Below are 16,748 nucleotides of genomic sequence, written 5' to 3' on the forward strand. Positions count from 1 at the left end.
TAAGACTATTCTGGTTGAGATGAAACTTTTTCCTAAAACTCCTAGCCTCAAGCTACAGGCAGTGTCTTTATTAGGCTGGGGGATCAGATGCTAATGGGAATAATTCCTTCCATTTCAGTCTTCAGGTAAATGACTGGGATATGTACCCAGGGAGAGGTCAGGTTTTATAGAATTTTAGTAGGAGGTCTGGATATTTGGTCATTTGTTGATATGTACCCATGACTCATTTTTAGTAACATGATATATATCCTACAAAGAAAATGGAAAGCCTAATGCTTGAATAACCTAACCTAAAGATTTTCAAAATTTTAATGGAATGTCCCTTCTGTTTAGCAAGTTATTACATATGAATGTCTAATGTTTTTCTGCTTTGTCTGTCTGCTCTCTAAAAAAAGGAGTTCAACGGGATGCCTGTGTGGCTCAGGGCGTGATCCTGGAGTCTCGGGATCAAGTCCCACATCGGGCTTCCTGCATGGAGCCTGCTTCTCCCTCTGCCTATGTCTGTCATGAATAAATAAATACAATCTTTAAAAAAAGGAATTCAAAAGTGGATTTTGTGTCACTGTTAAGAGTTTAGTATTGGATTTCCCAGTTTCACCCTAGAGCTGTTATTTTTTAAAATCTCCAATTTAATTATGCTTTGTGCTTTCTGTGGAAGATTTCTGGTTTTACATTTGCCTTCCTTGTAAAATTTGTTCTTTTTCTCTATTACAGACTTTTTTCTTAGGTATATTGACTGAAGTTTAACGAGAAGAATTGTGACCAGCTAGGAGAATTTTCTGCAAGGAATGGAATTAGCTCATAGCTTACTGCTGAATGAAGAAGCATACAATCAACTAGGTGAAGTTCAGAAGGCAGAGTTTATTTTCGATTGGTTGAGATATTTGGAGAAGCTCTTGCTAGCAACGAGCAAGGTGGGTAAAATTGCAAAAACTTTTTTTAAGTGCCAGATAATGTTTAGGTCCTTTGGTTTGCTTATCTCGTTCTGTTCAGAATAAACCAAATTAGCTTTCAAATGCTAGGCCTTATTAAGAGTTTATAATGAAATATTACAAGAAGTTTGTGCTTTCAAAAAGTAGGAAAAAGGGGGTGCCTGGGTTGCTCAGTCGGTTACGTGTCTACCTTTGGCTCAGGTTATTATGATCCCAGGGTCCTGGAATCAAGCCCCATGTTGAGTGTCCCTGTACAGTGGGGATCCTGTTTCTCTATCTCCTCATTTGTGCTCTCTCTCCCTGTCTCTCTCTCTCTCAGATAAATAAATAAAGGATTAAAAACATTTTTTTAAAGCAGGAAGAAATCAGCCAATATTTTTTATATTACTTTAAAAATGTATAAAAATATAAACTATAAACCACATTCTATTAGATTTCATTTTCATTATCTTCTTCACTTTCATATGCATTGAAGCCCTATGTTGCTAAATATTGTAATGGAAGTTTTGCTTTTAAAAAGTTCTGAGCTTTTCAGGGAGAATTTTTTTTTTTTTTAAGATTTTACTTATTTATTCATGAGAGACACAGAAAAGAAAGGCAGAGACATAGGTAGAGAGAGAAGCAGGCTCCATACAGGAAGCCCAATGCAGGGACTTTATCCGGGGCCTGGGCTGAAGGCAGGTGCTAAACCGCTAAGCCGCCCAGGCGTCCCTTTAGGGAGAATTAGAATTTAAAAAGTCTTTTAGTAAACATATTCACTCTTATGCTTATGAAATAGTTTCCAAAAAAAGAAAACAAATCACTCATACTTTTTACCTACGTTTAGCAGTTAACATTTTACCATATTTGATTGACTGATTTATTGAGCCATATGAAGTGATATTGCACCTAGATACTTCCATGTATGTCTCCTACTAAAAGTGAAGATAATTTCCTCCATAATAACAATACCATATGTCATGCAAAAGTGGTGCAAAGACACTACTCATGGACATTTGGAATTTAACAAGACAAAAACCCATATACTAACAAGTACTTCATTGTGGAAGCTTATGCCTTAGTGAGCACCTGAATACTGTTACTATTGTAATGATATTGTATATTCCTTTTTTCAGAAAATAAACAAAATAGAGTAACATTGCTGGCATTTAGGTGTATAAGCTTGCAAAAAGAAAATTGCACTAAACTCAGAAAAAGATCTGAGTAACAGAATCATTCATCATAAGGTTGACTCATGATGGATTATAGATTGCTGGTTTTTTTTTTTTAGATTTTATTTTATTTTATTTATTCATGAGAGACACAAAGAGAGAGGCAGATACACAGGCAGAGGGAGAAACAGGCTTGCTGCAGGGAGCCCAATGCAGAGTTCGATCCCGGGACCCTGGGATTACGCCTTGAGCCGAAGGCAGATGCTCAACCACTGAGCCACCCAGGCACCCCAGTTACTGCTTATTTATACAGATATATAACAAAGAACCTCCAGTTAAAATACAAATTTGCTCTACCTTTCAACAGAAGAAAGATACAGAAGAAATAGAAGCCTTGTGTTTCTTCACAGAGACTGGTATATTGTGGCCCAGAGATTATTTTTTGAAGCTATCCACAGGGCAAAAAACTACCTTGTGTCGTTGTAATGACTATACCACCAACTTATTTGTAATTTTTAGTCAAAATGAATGCATTTTTCTGGAGTTTTTAATTCTTAAAAAACTATTAAAGAAACATTATATTAGAAGATTACATGTAATTATGTGGACTTTGAATTGTATTTTTGTTACTTCCTTTCTAGAGTGATGTAAAGGAGAAACAGAAGGCTCTTGTTGAACAGCTCCTGTCTTTGTTGAACAGCTCCCCAGGGCCTCCTACCCGCAAACTCCTTGCTAAGAATCTAGGCGTTCTTTATAGTATCGGGGACACATTCTCTGTTTACGAGACAATCGATAAATGTAATGATCTTATTCGTAGCAAGGATGATTCTCCAAGTTATCTTCCCACGAAACTGTAAGTTGAACTAAAGAGATACAGACTTCTAGTTATAAAAGCAAGTAAGTCAAGGGGATGAAAAGTACAGCATAGGAAATATCGCCAGTAATATTGTAATCATATTGTATAGTGACAAATGATAACTACACTAACTGTAGTGAGCAGTTTTTAATGTTTATAATTGTCAAATCACTATGTTGTACACCTGAAACAAATATATGTCTTCTATTAAAACATATTTTAAAGATACATACAAAAAGAATCTTAGTTGAGTGTTTAACAAAAAGATATTTTGAATGCTTCACATTTTGGGTGTTCTTTTAACTTCCTGGTAGTAAAAATTAATAATAAATTTCTTTTAACTTCCTGGTAGTAAAAATTAATAATAAATACCATATAGAAAAATACTCTTCTGAGCTCCTAAAAAAGAGTAGCTTATTTACTTTCTCCATAGGATTCTGTTCATTATTTCATCTGTTATTTTAGAGAGAGTAGTTTTCCATAAATGTATGGTTCCACAATAGTAATTTTACAGAAATTTTTGTTGATCTAATTTTTAGCTTTCAACAATGTATTTTACCATGAAGTTTTCAGACTTCAGATTTGAAAAGGACATTATTTCCTGTTTTTCTTATCTTGTATCTTTAAGATTATCTTTGACTAATATATGAAGGTCAGTTTTATGAAAAATTAGTTTGTAAAGTTTGAGGGAATGGAGGTTTCGATTACTTGAAAATACATTTTTCTCCTTACTGTTCTTGAAAGTGTAATTATTTGATACTCATGTAAGCATCATGCCTTAGGATTTAACAATGGAATAGAATATGGGCAGTTTTATCCTTTAAAATTAAATAGTATAATGGGCTGAGATTTTTTTATTGCTGTTTTTTCACTCATGACTAATATCTAATTTAAATGTTTCAGGGCTGCCGTGGTATGTTTGGGTTCCTTATACAAGAAGTTGGGTAGAATACTGGTTAACACCTTTACTGATACAGTGGGGAATATCCTTAAAGCTATGAAGAGTGCAGAGGTGAGTAAGCACAAGTTCATCCAAAGAATAAAAAGATAAACTGTAATTTTTATTACATACAAAAAAGAATAAAAAGATAGTATTTTACAGGTTTTATGGTTCCTTGAGCCAGTGAAAGTGTTTTGCCTATGGTAAGGTACATGGGTATGTATATAAATATATCCATAGATAAAATATTTCTAGGAGATGCACATATGTATTTTGTATATTAAATCTTTATTAGAAAATCAATAATGTAATTTGTGATTTTAGGTAAATCCAAATAGGCAAAAGCTAAGGTATTTCTCCGGTAGACCTATCCCTGCTTCTTCCTCTCACATCACCTTTTCCCCTAATACTAGTACTACATCAGTTGCTTGTCCACAATGATTCAGATACATAGTTGATAACTATTTGGGTGCCTGATGGATGGATTAGTATTCCGCCAGTGTCAGAGAGGAGTAAGGAATATAACCAGGTTGGGGAAAAGCATGGAGAATATAAGTATGACCAGGATCTTGTTGACCTTTTAGTTGCCAGGGGAATATATTCTCCGCCTTAGCCTTATTGATTTGTGATCATTAACCACTATGGAATACTCTTTGTTTTTGTAATTGTCTCTTCATTTGACTTCTAAGATAGTCATATCTTGCCAACTAGTTTCACCAGTCATTTTTGAAATTAAAGTATTTGTATGTTTGTTTATCAAAAATTTTTAAATCTGTGGTCGCTCCCTAATATTTAAGGATCACTCAGGGCAGCTCGGGTGGCTCAGCGGTTTAGCGCCTGCCTTCAGCCCAGGGCCTGATCCTGGAGACCCGGGATCAAGTCCCACATCGGGCTCCCTGCATGGAGCCTGCTTCTCCCTCTGCCTGTGTCTTTGCCTCTCTCTCTGTGTTTCTCATGAATAAATAAATAAAATCTTTAAAAAGAAAAAAAAGGATCACTCAGCACCTTTAAATATAAAAACAAAATACCAGTTCTTGTTCTAATCTTACCTAGAAAAGAAGTCTAGAAGACAGCTCTGAGATAATTTGTAAAAGAGAACTCATGCAGTGGAGAGGAGCAGAGAGGGAGGGAGAGAGAAACTCCAAGCAAACTCCACGCTGGGCAAGGAGCCCCACTCAGGGCTTAATCTCAAGACTCTCAGATCACGACCTGAGCCAAAACCAAGAGTCGGGTGCCCAACTGGCTATATCACCAGGCACCCCACCTTTTTTTTAATGTACCGGGGTAAAAAATTTGAAAGTTCAGATATAAAACATGCTAAATTTTGAGAAGAATGTAACTGATTTGGGGTGCCTAGCTGGCTCAGTGAGTAGAACATGCAGCTCTTGGTTGTGGGTTTAAGACCTATACTGGGTGTAGAGATTATATAAAAAAAATAAAATCTTTAAAAAAAATCATAGCTGGACGTCCGTTCCTCCTCTGTGGAGGCATTACTTAGTTCCGGGCCTTGCGGCCACTCGGCTTTTCCTTCTCCTGCGCGGGAGACCTCTGCCACAACCATGTTACGCCAGATCATCGGTCAGGCCAAGAAGCATCCGAGCTTGATCCCCCTCTTCATATTTATTGGGGCAGGAGGTACTGGAGCAGCACTCTATGTGTTGCGCTTGGCATTGTTCAATCCTGATGTTAGTTGGGATAGGAAGAATAACCCAGAACCTTGGAACAAACTGGGTTCCAATGATCAATACAAGTTCTACTCAGTGAATGTAGATTATAGCAAACTGAAGAAAGAAGGTCCAGACTTCTAAATGAAATGTTTCACTATAAAGCTGCTTAGAATGAAGGTCTTCCAGAAGCCATCCGCACAATTTTCCACTTATCCAGGAAATATTTCCCCTCTAAATGCACGAAATCATGTTGGTGTATTGTGTTGGGGTTTACACTGAATAATAAATATCTGAAACTTGAAAAAAAAAATCATAGCTTATTCAAGAAGTTTAAGAAGTGAAGTCCGTAACAAAAAGAATTGGTGATTGAATCTACTCAGGAAACACTTCTAAGCAGGTTTGCTGAAAGATTGAAGAAAGTGATTCAGCAGAAGAGATTTGTTAACATCTGTAAATCTGGTTTTATTCAAAAGGAAATGTTTATAAGAACTTTCATCTGCTGAGGAATGGCCACTTTGAACTGTTTTTCCACTTAACTTCGTTAGTTAAGCTATAATCTTTTTAGGCCCCATGGTTAACAGGGTTAATCTGTAGTTCTCAGAAATTTTAAAGTTATTGCTGAGGATTTTATTTCTTGCTATTTTTTATCTTTACGACTTTGTTGATCAGGTACTGCAAAATGTTGAAGGTAACAAAGGGATCCTAACTTTGATTCACACCCTTCAGTAACAGACAACATAAAGTTGGGATAAAAAGTTCAGAAGTTTCAACAAAGGATCCAGTTTGTTATGTCACCTATAGTTAGTGTGTTATGCTTCTCTGGACAAAGATAAATTAATAATATTAATTTATCTATGAAAATCATACTTGATCTTTGTCTTCACCTAGCTTTAGTTATCTTTAGTGGCCTTGACTTCCTGGGATATAGAAATCAGCTGGGGCATTTACTAAAATATCAGTAATAGAAGCAGCTACTATTTTTTGAGTATCTACTGTGTGCCGGGCACTGTGGTGAATGTTTTCCCCATAAGGCCTTTTTACTTTTCTCACACTAGCTCTAAGAGGTTCATCTTAGTCTCATTTTATAGCTGGAGAAATAACTGCGAATAACATTATTATTATTATTATTATTAATTATTATTATTATTTCACACAGATGCTAAGGTCAGAGGCAGATTTGGTCCCAGACTTTTATCCTCTGAGTTAAACTACTTGGCCCAATAAATAATGAAATATTAAATGGCTGTAAAGTCTGTTGAGCATTTACTATATGTCAGGCATTATTCTAAGCATTTTACATGCAGTAATTTGTTTGGTCTTCACAACAACCTATGAGGTAAATATGTCCATTTAACAGATAAACAATTTTGCCCAAGGTCACCTAGCTAAGTGGCAGTCCCTGAACTCTTTACTGTGTTACCTCATTAATAGCAACTGTTTATTGAATGCTTAACAACATGCAAGCTTTGTGTTAGGACTTCTCATGTAATTTCATTTAATCTTCACATCAACTCTTTATATTGTGTTAAAATATAATATATACACATAACACTTTTCAATTAGTAAACACTTCATAAAATAATAGCTGTTAAAGTTTCCTGATGTCAGATGGGTTGGTTAGTGTGAACAGATATCGAAAATTTCAGTAATATATAAGAGAAATTTTGATGCTTAATGCTACTTTTCACGGTTAATTTTTTTTCTATATAAATTTTTCCTTTCTGGTAGTCTCAAGGGCGATATGAGATTATGCTGAGTCTGCAAAATATATTGAATGGATTAGGAGCTGCTGCTACACCTTGCCACAGGGATGTTTATAAAGCTGCTAAATCCTGCTTAACAGATAGATCCATGGCTGTTCGTTGTGCTGCTGCAAAGGTAAAATGGTCTAATAAGCAGAATTTCTCAAAATATATATAAAGAAAATTAAATTAGTTTATCCCTGTGAAAACACTGTTAACAGCTACATGACCTTCAAGCTACAACCTTGGTAGTCAGCTGGGGCTCTCTTATTGTAGCATATAAAGAAACTGAGGTCCAGAGAGTTAAATGAATTTCCCAAGGTTCTCCAAGTAGTTCACAACACATTGTTGAAGGGTGGGGGATTTAGGTTACTAAATTCTAAGTATTCTTTTTACTCTACTGTGCTTCCTCTCTATAGTTTTGTAAACTAAAATTTACATGTAAAGTTTGTGTTATTTCAAAGTGATTTGTTTTTATCATGTTGCCCTTTTTTTTAAGTCTAGGATTTAGATTTTGATGTTTTAATTTCTTTTTATTTTTTTTTTTATTTTTTTTTTTTTTAATGAAATTTTATTTTATTTTTTTTTTTAATTTTATTTATTTATGATAGTCATACAGAGAGAAAGAGAGAGAGGCAGAGACACAGGCAGAGGGAGAAGCAGGCTCCATGCGTCGGGAGCCTGATGTGGGATTCGATCCCGGGTCTCCAGGATCGCGCCCTGGGCCAAAGGCAGGCGCCAAACCGCTGCGCCACCCAGGGATCCCTAATTTCTTTTTAATATGCATTTTTTGCAAGCTAGGAAACAATCAAAATAAGGCAGTTTAGTCCTCTATGGATATAGTGATCTTGTCTTATGATCTTCAGCAGAAGGATCATGGCTTCCTAATACAGTTGGTTAGATAATACAGTAAAGTTGTTTATGTTGTAATTATTGTCACAGTTGCTCGTAGCCAACAAATTGGTTCAAAGACATTTTTCTTAGCCTACTGAGTTAGAATGGGTTCTCTTCCCACCCTCTGCTGACATGTTGTTTTATATAGTATAGTTTTTATGACTATTTGTAAGTATTCATCTGTTGTCCTTGCTGTCATTGTTTAGATACTTTGGATTTGTATTCTTTTGTTAGATCTTGATAATTTCTACAACTTTTATGGATCTGAACCTGACATTTAGATTTTGTTTTTCATTAATGTCTGTTTTTTCAATTAAATAGTGTCTCCTTGAACTTCAAAAAGAGGCCATCTTTATGTGGAGTACAGACCTGGATAGTGTGGCCACACTGTGTTTTAAGTCCTTTGAAGGTTCCAATTATGATGTGCGGATTTCAGTTTCAAAACTACTAGGCACAGTGTTGGCTAGAGCTATAATTTCTAAACATCCAGGAGCAGGTAAATTTATATAATTATTTTCAAAAGTTTATTGCAATTTTTTCCCATTTGGTTTAAACAAACATAATGTAGAATTACTACTACCCATTATTAATTTTGAGAAGAGGCCGGATATCTTATAAATCAATTTTAGTTTGTAAATATTGCTATAGGTCCCAAGATTTCATTTTCAAACAATTCCAGAAAAATTTGAGGAAAAAAATAAACTCTTGAAGAAATATACTTTATTCAGTTATCTTCCTTTATATTATGGCCTTTATTTTTAAAGTAAATTGTTCATTGTTATGCAATAATAGATATGATCTAAATTTTATCTTTCTTAAGTAAATGGATTTGATTACCTATATTTAGCTTGCCATTTTCTAGGTTGGTATAAGGGAGCAGTGATGTAAATAATTCCAAACAACAGATATTTGAAGTTCACTGTACTAGGACAATTTGCTTTGTTTTATTTATTTATTTTTTTAAAGATTTATTTATTTATTCATTAGAGAGACAGAGAAGAGGGGAGAGACATAGGCAGAGGGAGAAAAAGGCTCTTCGCAGGACCCGGATGTGGGACTTAATCCCGGATGCCAGGATCATGACCCGAGCAGAAGGCAGCCACCCAACTCCTGAGCCACCTAGACATCCCATCTTTGTCTTACTTTTTATATATATACTTCCAGGCAGTGAGCAAGGATGGGATATTTCTTTTTCTTTTTAAAATATTTTATTTATTTATTTATGAAAGACATAGAGAGAGACAGAGAGGCAGAGACATAGGCAGAAGGAGAAGCAGGCTCCATGCAGGGAGCCCGATGCAGGACTCGATCCCAGGGCCCCAGGATCACGCCCTGGGCCAAATGCAGGCACTAAACCATGGAGCCACCCAGGGATCACGGATGGGATATTTCTGAAAACAAGAGAGTCTGCCTAGGTTTAATCAACAGAGTATATAAAGCATTGATGAATAACTGAAAACTTGCTTTACCATTCTATCTCCAAAGAATAAACAATCTCACAACAAATGAAAATGTGACTCTTCTATAGAACCTTGCTCCTCAAACATCTGCACACAGGAGAACTAGCATCACCTGTAAGTTTGTAAGAAATGCAGAAACCCAGGTCCCACACAACTTATTTAATCAAAATTCTCATTTGAACAAGATTTCCAGATGATTCATATGCACATTACTTTGAAAAACATTGCTTGAAAAATTATTTATAGTTATATAAAGGGAAAAATTTTTTTTCCTAAAGCTAGTGTTTTTAACAATGATGGGAGAGGACAGGAAGTACAGCATATCATAGCCACCTGGGAAACATTAACAAATTTACAGTCCTCTCATTCTTCAATTGAGATTATAAATAAAATTTATAATAAGTTTTTATTTTTATTGTTTTTCTAATCTTGTAATTCAGTAAGACTTTCTTATTTATTGAGGCTGGGAGGAAGGTAAATGGGGAATAGGAAGAAGTCATCAAAAAAACCCAAACTAGAAAAAAAAATAAGTTGTTCAGAACACTTAGGAGATGAATCTTAAGCCATCTAAGAAATTAAAATTAGAAGACATGTTTAATCAAGTCCTTTTTAAAATGTGAATTGCCCATTTCTATAAATGTATCATTACCACTAGCAGACAGTTGCAGGAAAAACCAGCAAAAAGTAGAATTGCATAAGAGTTATGAATAAATATTTATATGCTTCTATGGTAGCACTAAAATAATACTGGTATTTTTGTAATCAAATTAAGCAAAGTGAAGAATCAGCCTCACCCACAGTAAAAATCCTTGGCCTAATCTTTTGTTAGATATTGTCATCTTGCATCTCTGAATTCTAGGTTGCAAGTAATTGAGTTATTTTTGTACAACTAAAAAGTGACCTAGATATCATAATAGATTTTTTTAAGGTAAGGGACTAATATGCTTTAACAATTTAGAAAAATAAATGCAGTGGAGGTTTGTACACTCAACCACAATATGCAAAGATTATGAAGTACAAATCTGAAATGATTTTCCTAGCAAAACTAACAGGTTTCAAACAGGTGGTTAGTTATTCCAAGGCACTTAAGGCAGGGATTGTGTATGACACTTTCCTATGATTAGAACAAGTTGCTGGGAATTTATGTGATCTTTTAATATATATAATTTAATACTTATCATTCTCTCACCTGCTCAAGGACATTGGTTTAGGAAGTTTCCCCTCTCTTTTTTTTTGTTGTGTTTTTTTGTTGTTGTTGTTGTTGTTGTTGTTGTTAAGTTTCCCCTCTCTTATGCCAGCTTTTCCCTCTGTATTGGATTATTACATACAAAAACGTGCTTTTGTTTTCTCCTGTCTTTAAAAAAATTTATTCCTTTATTTATTTTGAGAGAGCAAGTGCACCAGTGCACAAGCAGGAGGAGCAGAGGGAGAGGGAGAGAGAATATGAAGCACACTTCATGCTGAGTGTGGAGCCCAACATGAGGCTCGATCTCAACCCTGAGATAGTGACCATAGCAGAAACCAAGAGTTGATTGCTTAACCAACTGCACCCCCCAGGCACCACTGTTGTTCCTATCATAAAAAAATATAACAAAACCTGTGTCTTACTTCCCAGCCAGTTGGAGCTCCATTTCTCTTCCTTTTGCAACAAAATTCCTCAGAAGAGTTCTTGATAGTGTATTTAATTTATCTCCTGCCATCTTTCAAAACCACTTCAGTTAGGATTTCCCCCCATTCACTCCACCAAAACTGTTTTTGTTAAGGTCACCAAAGACCTCCAAGTTCATTCATTCAGTCAGTAAATAAATACTTGTTTAACCAAATAATACTTGGTTGAGATCTTTTTTGAGCATACGTTTGTACTCAGCCACACTAAAGCCAGTGGGCAGTTTCCTGTTGTCTCCCTTGACTTTTCAGCAGCATTTAACTCAGCTGATAACTCTTCCTTGTCTTTTTTTCACCTGCATGATGGGACTTCAGTCTCTCTTGGCTTTCCTTCTTCCTCACTAGAAATTCCTGTTTTGTCTTCTTTGTTGATTCCTTATCTTTTAATTGAAGAGGCCTCTTACCTAGTACTTGGTCTTTTGCAGTGTGTGTGTGCTCATCCTCTTGGTGATCTTATTCAGTTAATACCGTCAATATGTCAGAGATTCCTGAATTTATATCTTTAGCCTGGGCACCAGGCTCATATCTAACTGCCCATTTGACATCTCTTTGGATGTTTATTTGATGTTTCAAATTAACTTTTCCTAAAGTGAATAATACCTGATCTCTCCTCCTCTAGAACATATACATACCTGTTCTACTTGCAGGCTTGCTAATCTTAGTTGATGCCAACTCTGTCCTTACAAGGTGTTCAAATCCAAATTTGTAAAGTTACCCAATATTTTTATCTCTCACACTCAGTAGCTCCTCTACTGGACAATCTTAAAAACATACCTAGATTTGGGACCCCTTGGAGAATTGGCTAATTATGGGGTTGGTAAAGGAGATGTCTGAAGATGACCTTAGAATACACTGTTGTGTCAAAAAAAAAAAAAAAATTAGGTGCTTCCGCTGGCCAACTCTTTTTTTTTTTTTTTTAGGATTTTATTTATTCATGAGAGAGAGAGAGAGGCAGAGAGAGAGAGAGGCAGAGACACAGGCAGGGAGAAGCAGGCTCCATGCAGGAGCCTGATGTGGGACTTGATCCCACATCAGAGTATCTCTGGAGGAAGGCAGGCGCTAAACTGCTGAGCCACCCAGGGATCCCCTGGCCAACTCTTTGAAGTTAATTCCACTGGTCAAATCTGGGACAGTATTAGAAGCAAAATTAATAATGACAGAAATGGATTATAACCTATTAAATAAAAAAAATCTGTGAATGCATACTGAAAAGTAAATAAAGGAGAAGAGAAAGCTTTTTTACAGTGGAATGCCAACCAATAAACATATAAGGAATGATTATTAGATAATGACCTTTTGCAATCATAGTAATAATTTTTGCTGGTAGGAATCCTCAGTGCATTGTTGGATGAAAGCTTGATGGGTTACAGCATATTTATTCTATCTTAAATATCACCATACAGGTTGCAGAGTAATTACAAAAGGAAAGTTCATATTCTACAGTGGACAAACCTGGCAAACTTTATTCAGGTGTTCAAAGGTCTTTTTTCTTCTTATAGTTTAGATTTTTTTTTTTTTTATTCATGAGAGAGAGAGAGAGAGAGAAAGAGAGAAAGGCAGAGACACAGGCAGGCTCCATGCAGGGAGCCCGACGTGGGACTTGATCCCGGGTCTCCAGGATCACACCCTGGGCTGAAGGCGGCGCTAAACCGCTGGGCCACCAGGGCTGCCTGTATTCAAAGGTCTTAACACTAGTATAGGGACAGACTGACAGCAAGCATGACAGTGCATTTTGCTATTACACATTGAGAAGACTTATAGCATTACTTACGTAGTTCTGCCAAAAATTCTGAGGAAATACTAGACAAACTCAAATTGAGTTCTGTTCTACAAAACAATTAGCCATACGCAAATTCTTCAGAAATGAAAAGGTGACAAGGAAAATATGGTGAGTCTAGGTGAAGGTGAAATTTATTTTACTATTTTTTTTAAGATTTTATTTATTTATTTATGAGATATAGAGAAAGAGAGGCAGAGACACAGACAGAGGGAGAAGCAGGCTCCATGCAGGGAGCCCGATGTGGGACTCGATCCTGGGTCTCCAGGATCACACCCCAGGCTGCAGGCGGTGCCAAACCGCTGTGCCACCGGGGCTGCCCTATTTTACTATTCTTGCAGCTTTTTTTTGTAATATAATTTTTAAATTTTTCAGATAAAAACCTAAAAATACATATGTTTATCCAGACTCCACTCTTCTGCAGTCACCTTGATTTAAGCCACCCTCATTTCTTGCTCTGTTAACATAGTTCTGCTTGGGTCCATGGGTCATATCCTTCCTCAAGGGCTTTTTGCCCTAGCTATTTCCTCTGCCTAAAACAGTTTTTCTCCAGATATCTTCATGCTCGACTCCCTCACTATCCTCAAACTATGTTCAGATGTCACCTTTCCAATGAATCCTACCTTGACTACCCTATTTGTACCTCAAACACTTCCCCCCCAGTGTTGTTGTTGTTGTTGTTGTTGTTGTTTTTAATTTTATTTATTTATTCATGGGAGACCGAGAGAGGCAGAGACACAGACAGACAAAGAAGCAGGCTCTTTGGGTCTCCAAGATCACGCCCTGGGCCAAAGGCAGGCACTAAACCACTGAGCTACCCAGGTGTCCCTCTCTCCCCGTCCACCCTCCCCCCCCATGTTCTTGAATAACTTTTTAGGTTTTGCACTGCTTTAATCATTATCTAGCATACCTTATACTTAGTTGTTTATTATTATTCTTAGAATTTATGATCCACGAGGGCATGGATTTTATACTGTTCACTGATATAAATCTATGCCAACATAGATTTTCTTTTTTATTTTTCAACATAGATTTTCATTTGCTTCAGATGGTTATTTCTTTTTTAGGCTAAACAGTAGACTTTTTGGTCATAACTTAGAGTAATGGAAGTTTATTTCTCTACTGTATATGACTTGAGCCAATAATGAGAGTCAGAGCTTGTGACCCTCATTATTTAGAAGAATGAAAGGGAGAGAGAGAGCGAGAGAGTGTGCGTGTGAGTATGTGTGTGTGTGTGTTAAAGAGATCTTGTTCCCTAGATATTCACAGGGAGAAACTCAGCTGTGTCCAACTGTAGACAAACTTGAAGACAAACATTCGGCTCTAATAATCTCTTTAATTATGGTAGCCTAAGGCCTAACTGCTGTTTAATAATATTTAGCTTTGATTTTTTCAGAGACTGAGGATATAACAAAAGTTGTACTTGCAGTTGAGAATTTTAAAAAACAGGACATGGCGGTTACTTTATATAAGTTTCATAAAGAGTTATAGAGCATTTGGAGATACAGAATTATGATTTTGGCATTTAGTATTTAAAAAGAGTTTTTAAAGCATTTTATAGCATTTTCATTTGTAGAGAACAAGGGCAGTTTATGTTTCTTGTTTTAGAAGATGGTTAGCCTTCTAACTTCTTTGTGGAAAAGAGGGCAATAAGGCATAATCCCAAAGTGGCTTAGTCTTTAAGATGTCATTAGCATGATACTTCAGAGTCTTATGATTTGACCTTGTATAACTTTTTGTATGTTAATTGTGTAATGTCCTGTCAATTTTGCATTTTGTTTGGATTTTTAGTTTATTTTTGTTTCTATTAACATGTTTACCAAGATCATGCAAATCAAGGTCATGCATTAAAATTTGAGTCTGTAAAGTACAAATCATATGTTTTATTTTGTTCTTTGTTATAGCAGTCTCACGTCAAAGCATTCGCAGAGTATCTCTGGAGGAAGTTCTGGAATTACTAGGAACAGGGTTTCTACGTGGAAGTTCAGGATTTCTTCGAGCCAGTGGAGATATGCTGAAAGGAACCAGTTCAGTCAGTAGGGATGTTCGAGTTGGAGTTACTCAGGTTAGAGTCACAAATGAGTATCTATGTGCAATGCTCACTGGCCTCTAATAAGAATTTTAGTACCTAAATACTCCAGGCATAAGTGATACTGTGCAGGGTCATCGCTTCTGCTCTCATATTTATAAAATAGAGATGGTAAGGTTACTCTTTGAAAGCTAGATTACAAGTAAGAGAACATTAGTTACCTAAAAGCCAATATTCACAATGTGTTCAGTTCCTAATAATGGGAAATTTTTGTTTATTTCATTTGAAATACAACATTTGTCTGTTTCTAGGCCTTGTGCTTTCATGTGTCTTGCAGTTTAACATGTTTCCCATTGTGCTTTTGTGTGCCTGTACAGTTTAGATTTAAGATACGTGTTAGGTACATATTACTCAGTATGGGAAATGTTGTATTTCCATTTTAAATGATTTCAACTCCTAGGTAAAGATCATAGCATATAATCTAAGCTAAATCTGGGAAAAGTATCTTAGAATAAAATAACACAGAGGTCTCTGTTTTCTAAATGCCATTGTGGTTCAAAGCAAATGCATATATATATATATATATATATATATTTTTTTTTTTTGCAAATGTATATTTTTAAAAATTCACATATGTCAAAGTGTTTTATATGATATACAGAAACTGGATTTTTTGAAAATGTAAGATGTCCCAGTGTAATTGTAAACTATTTCTACAAGAACAGATTACATAAGGAAACTACTGTCTTTGTATTTTTGGAGTGAGACCAACCATTAACATTCATTAAAATAGAGAAGTGATTCATCACTGTAAAGTTTCCTTTCACATTTCTAGAACTAAATTCCCTTAGAGTTATGGTATTGGAATTTATTTAATTCTTACAATGTGCTCATGTTTGATTTGGGTTTTTTTGTTTAGAATATTAAAGAGCTTGAATCCTTTGTTCAGAGGAGCCATAGACACATTCTCTATATTAGCTGGCCGTGCTGATTATCCTGAAACTTTGTACAGTCTGACCAAAATAAAAATGCAGCACAAATGAAATCCCAGTTATAAGACTGTGTACTTTAGTTTGGGCTTTAATAAACAGGCAAAAAAATAATATTATCTTTACATAGCTAAAGCAGCTATAAATGAGAAAAGAGAAGAAACAAATTTTATATATTTTGTAGAAGAGAAAATATACAGAATTGAAATTATCTCATTTTGAAGATAAAACTCTTTTCTCTTTTAGGCTTATGTGGTATTTGTTTCAACATTAGGAGGAACATGGCTAGAGAAAAATTTTGCTACCTTTCTTTCTCATATCCTAAGCCTTGTGTCACAGTCGCACCCCAAAGCCACCCAAACTCAGACTGATGCTGTCTGCGGTCGCCGCTGTGTTTCATTTATCCTTCGAGCTACTATAGGAGGTCTTCTTGGAGAAAAGGCTCAAATTGCTGCTGCCAAGGATATTTGCCAGGCTATCTGGAAGTTAAAGAAAGTTGTGGGTATGGATCTACTAAGACATTCTGTTTTAACAATGCTAGAGGAATTGTCCTTTTGGAAAAACTAGACTGGTATATGTTACTGTATTAATACAAAAAAACCACTTTTGTAATATATGTCAGTTGTTTTAGGGTAAAGTTGTCAAT

The 16,748-nt window shown here is 35.7% G+C and overlaps 2 protein-coding genes across 9 annotated transcripts in view; both read left to right on the forward strand.

Moving 5' to 3' along the window:
• HEATR5A (HEAT repeat containing 5A) overlaps window positions 1-16,748 on the forward strand; it is a 111,126-nt gene that overhangs the window by 13,324 nt on the left and 81,054 nt on the right. For 6 of the 8 annotated variants that reach the window (XM_041758566.1, XM_041758570.1, XM_041758572.1 and 3 more), the window contains exons 2-8: window positions 715-914; window positions 2,725-2,936; window positions 3,843-3,951; window positions 7,275-7,424; window positions 8,504-8,678; window positions 14,989-15,149; window positions 16,349-16,604. In XM_041758566.1, coding sequence (XP_041614500.1) covers window positions 789-914; window positions 2,725-2,936; window positions 3,843-3,951; window positions 7,275-7,424; window positions 8,504-8,678; window positions 14,989-15,149; window positions 16,349-16,604 — 1,189 coding nt within the window. In that variant the 5' untranslated portion in view covers window positions 715-788. The remainder of the gene's footprint in view (window positions 1-714; window positions 915-2,724; window positions 2,937-3,842; window positions 3,952-7,274; window positions 7,425-8,503; window positions 8,679-14,988; window positions 15,150-16,348; window positions 16,605-16,748) is intronic. The other 2 variants (XM_041758571.1, XM_041758573.1) reach the window with 1 other exon arrangement.
• Window positions 5,326-5,856, forward strand: LOC121493054 (cytochrome c oxidase subunit NDUFA4-like). Its single transcript, XM_041758575.1, has one exon. The coding sequence runs from the start codon at window positions 5,439-5,441 to the stop codon at window positions 5,685-5,687; it is 249 nt and encodes an 82-aa protein (XP_041614509.1). The 5' UTR covers window positions 5,326-5,438; the 3' UTR covers window positions 5,688-5,856.

This window comes from Vulpes lagopus, chromosome 6, assembly GCF_018345385.1.
Source record: "Vulpes lagopus strain Blue_001 chromosome 6, ASM1834538v1, whole genome shotgun sequence".
NCBI lineage: Eukaryota > Metazoa > Chordata > Mammalia > Carnivora > Canidae > Vulpes > Vulpes lagopus.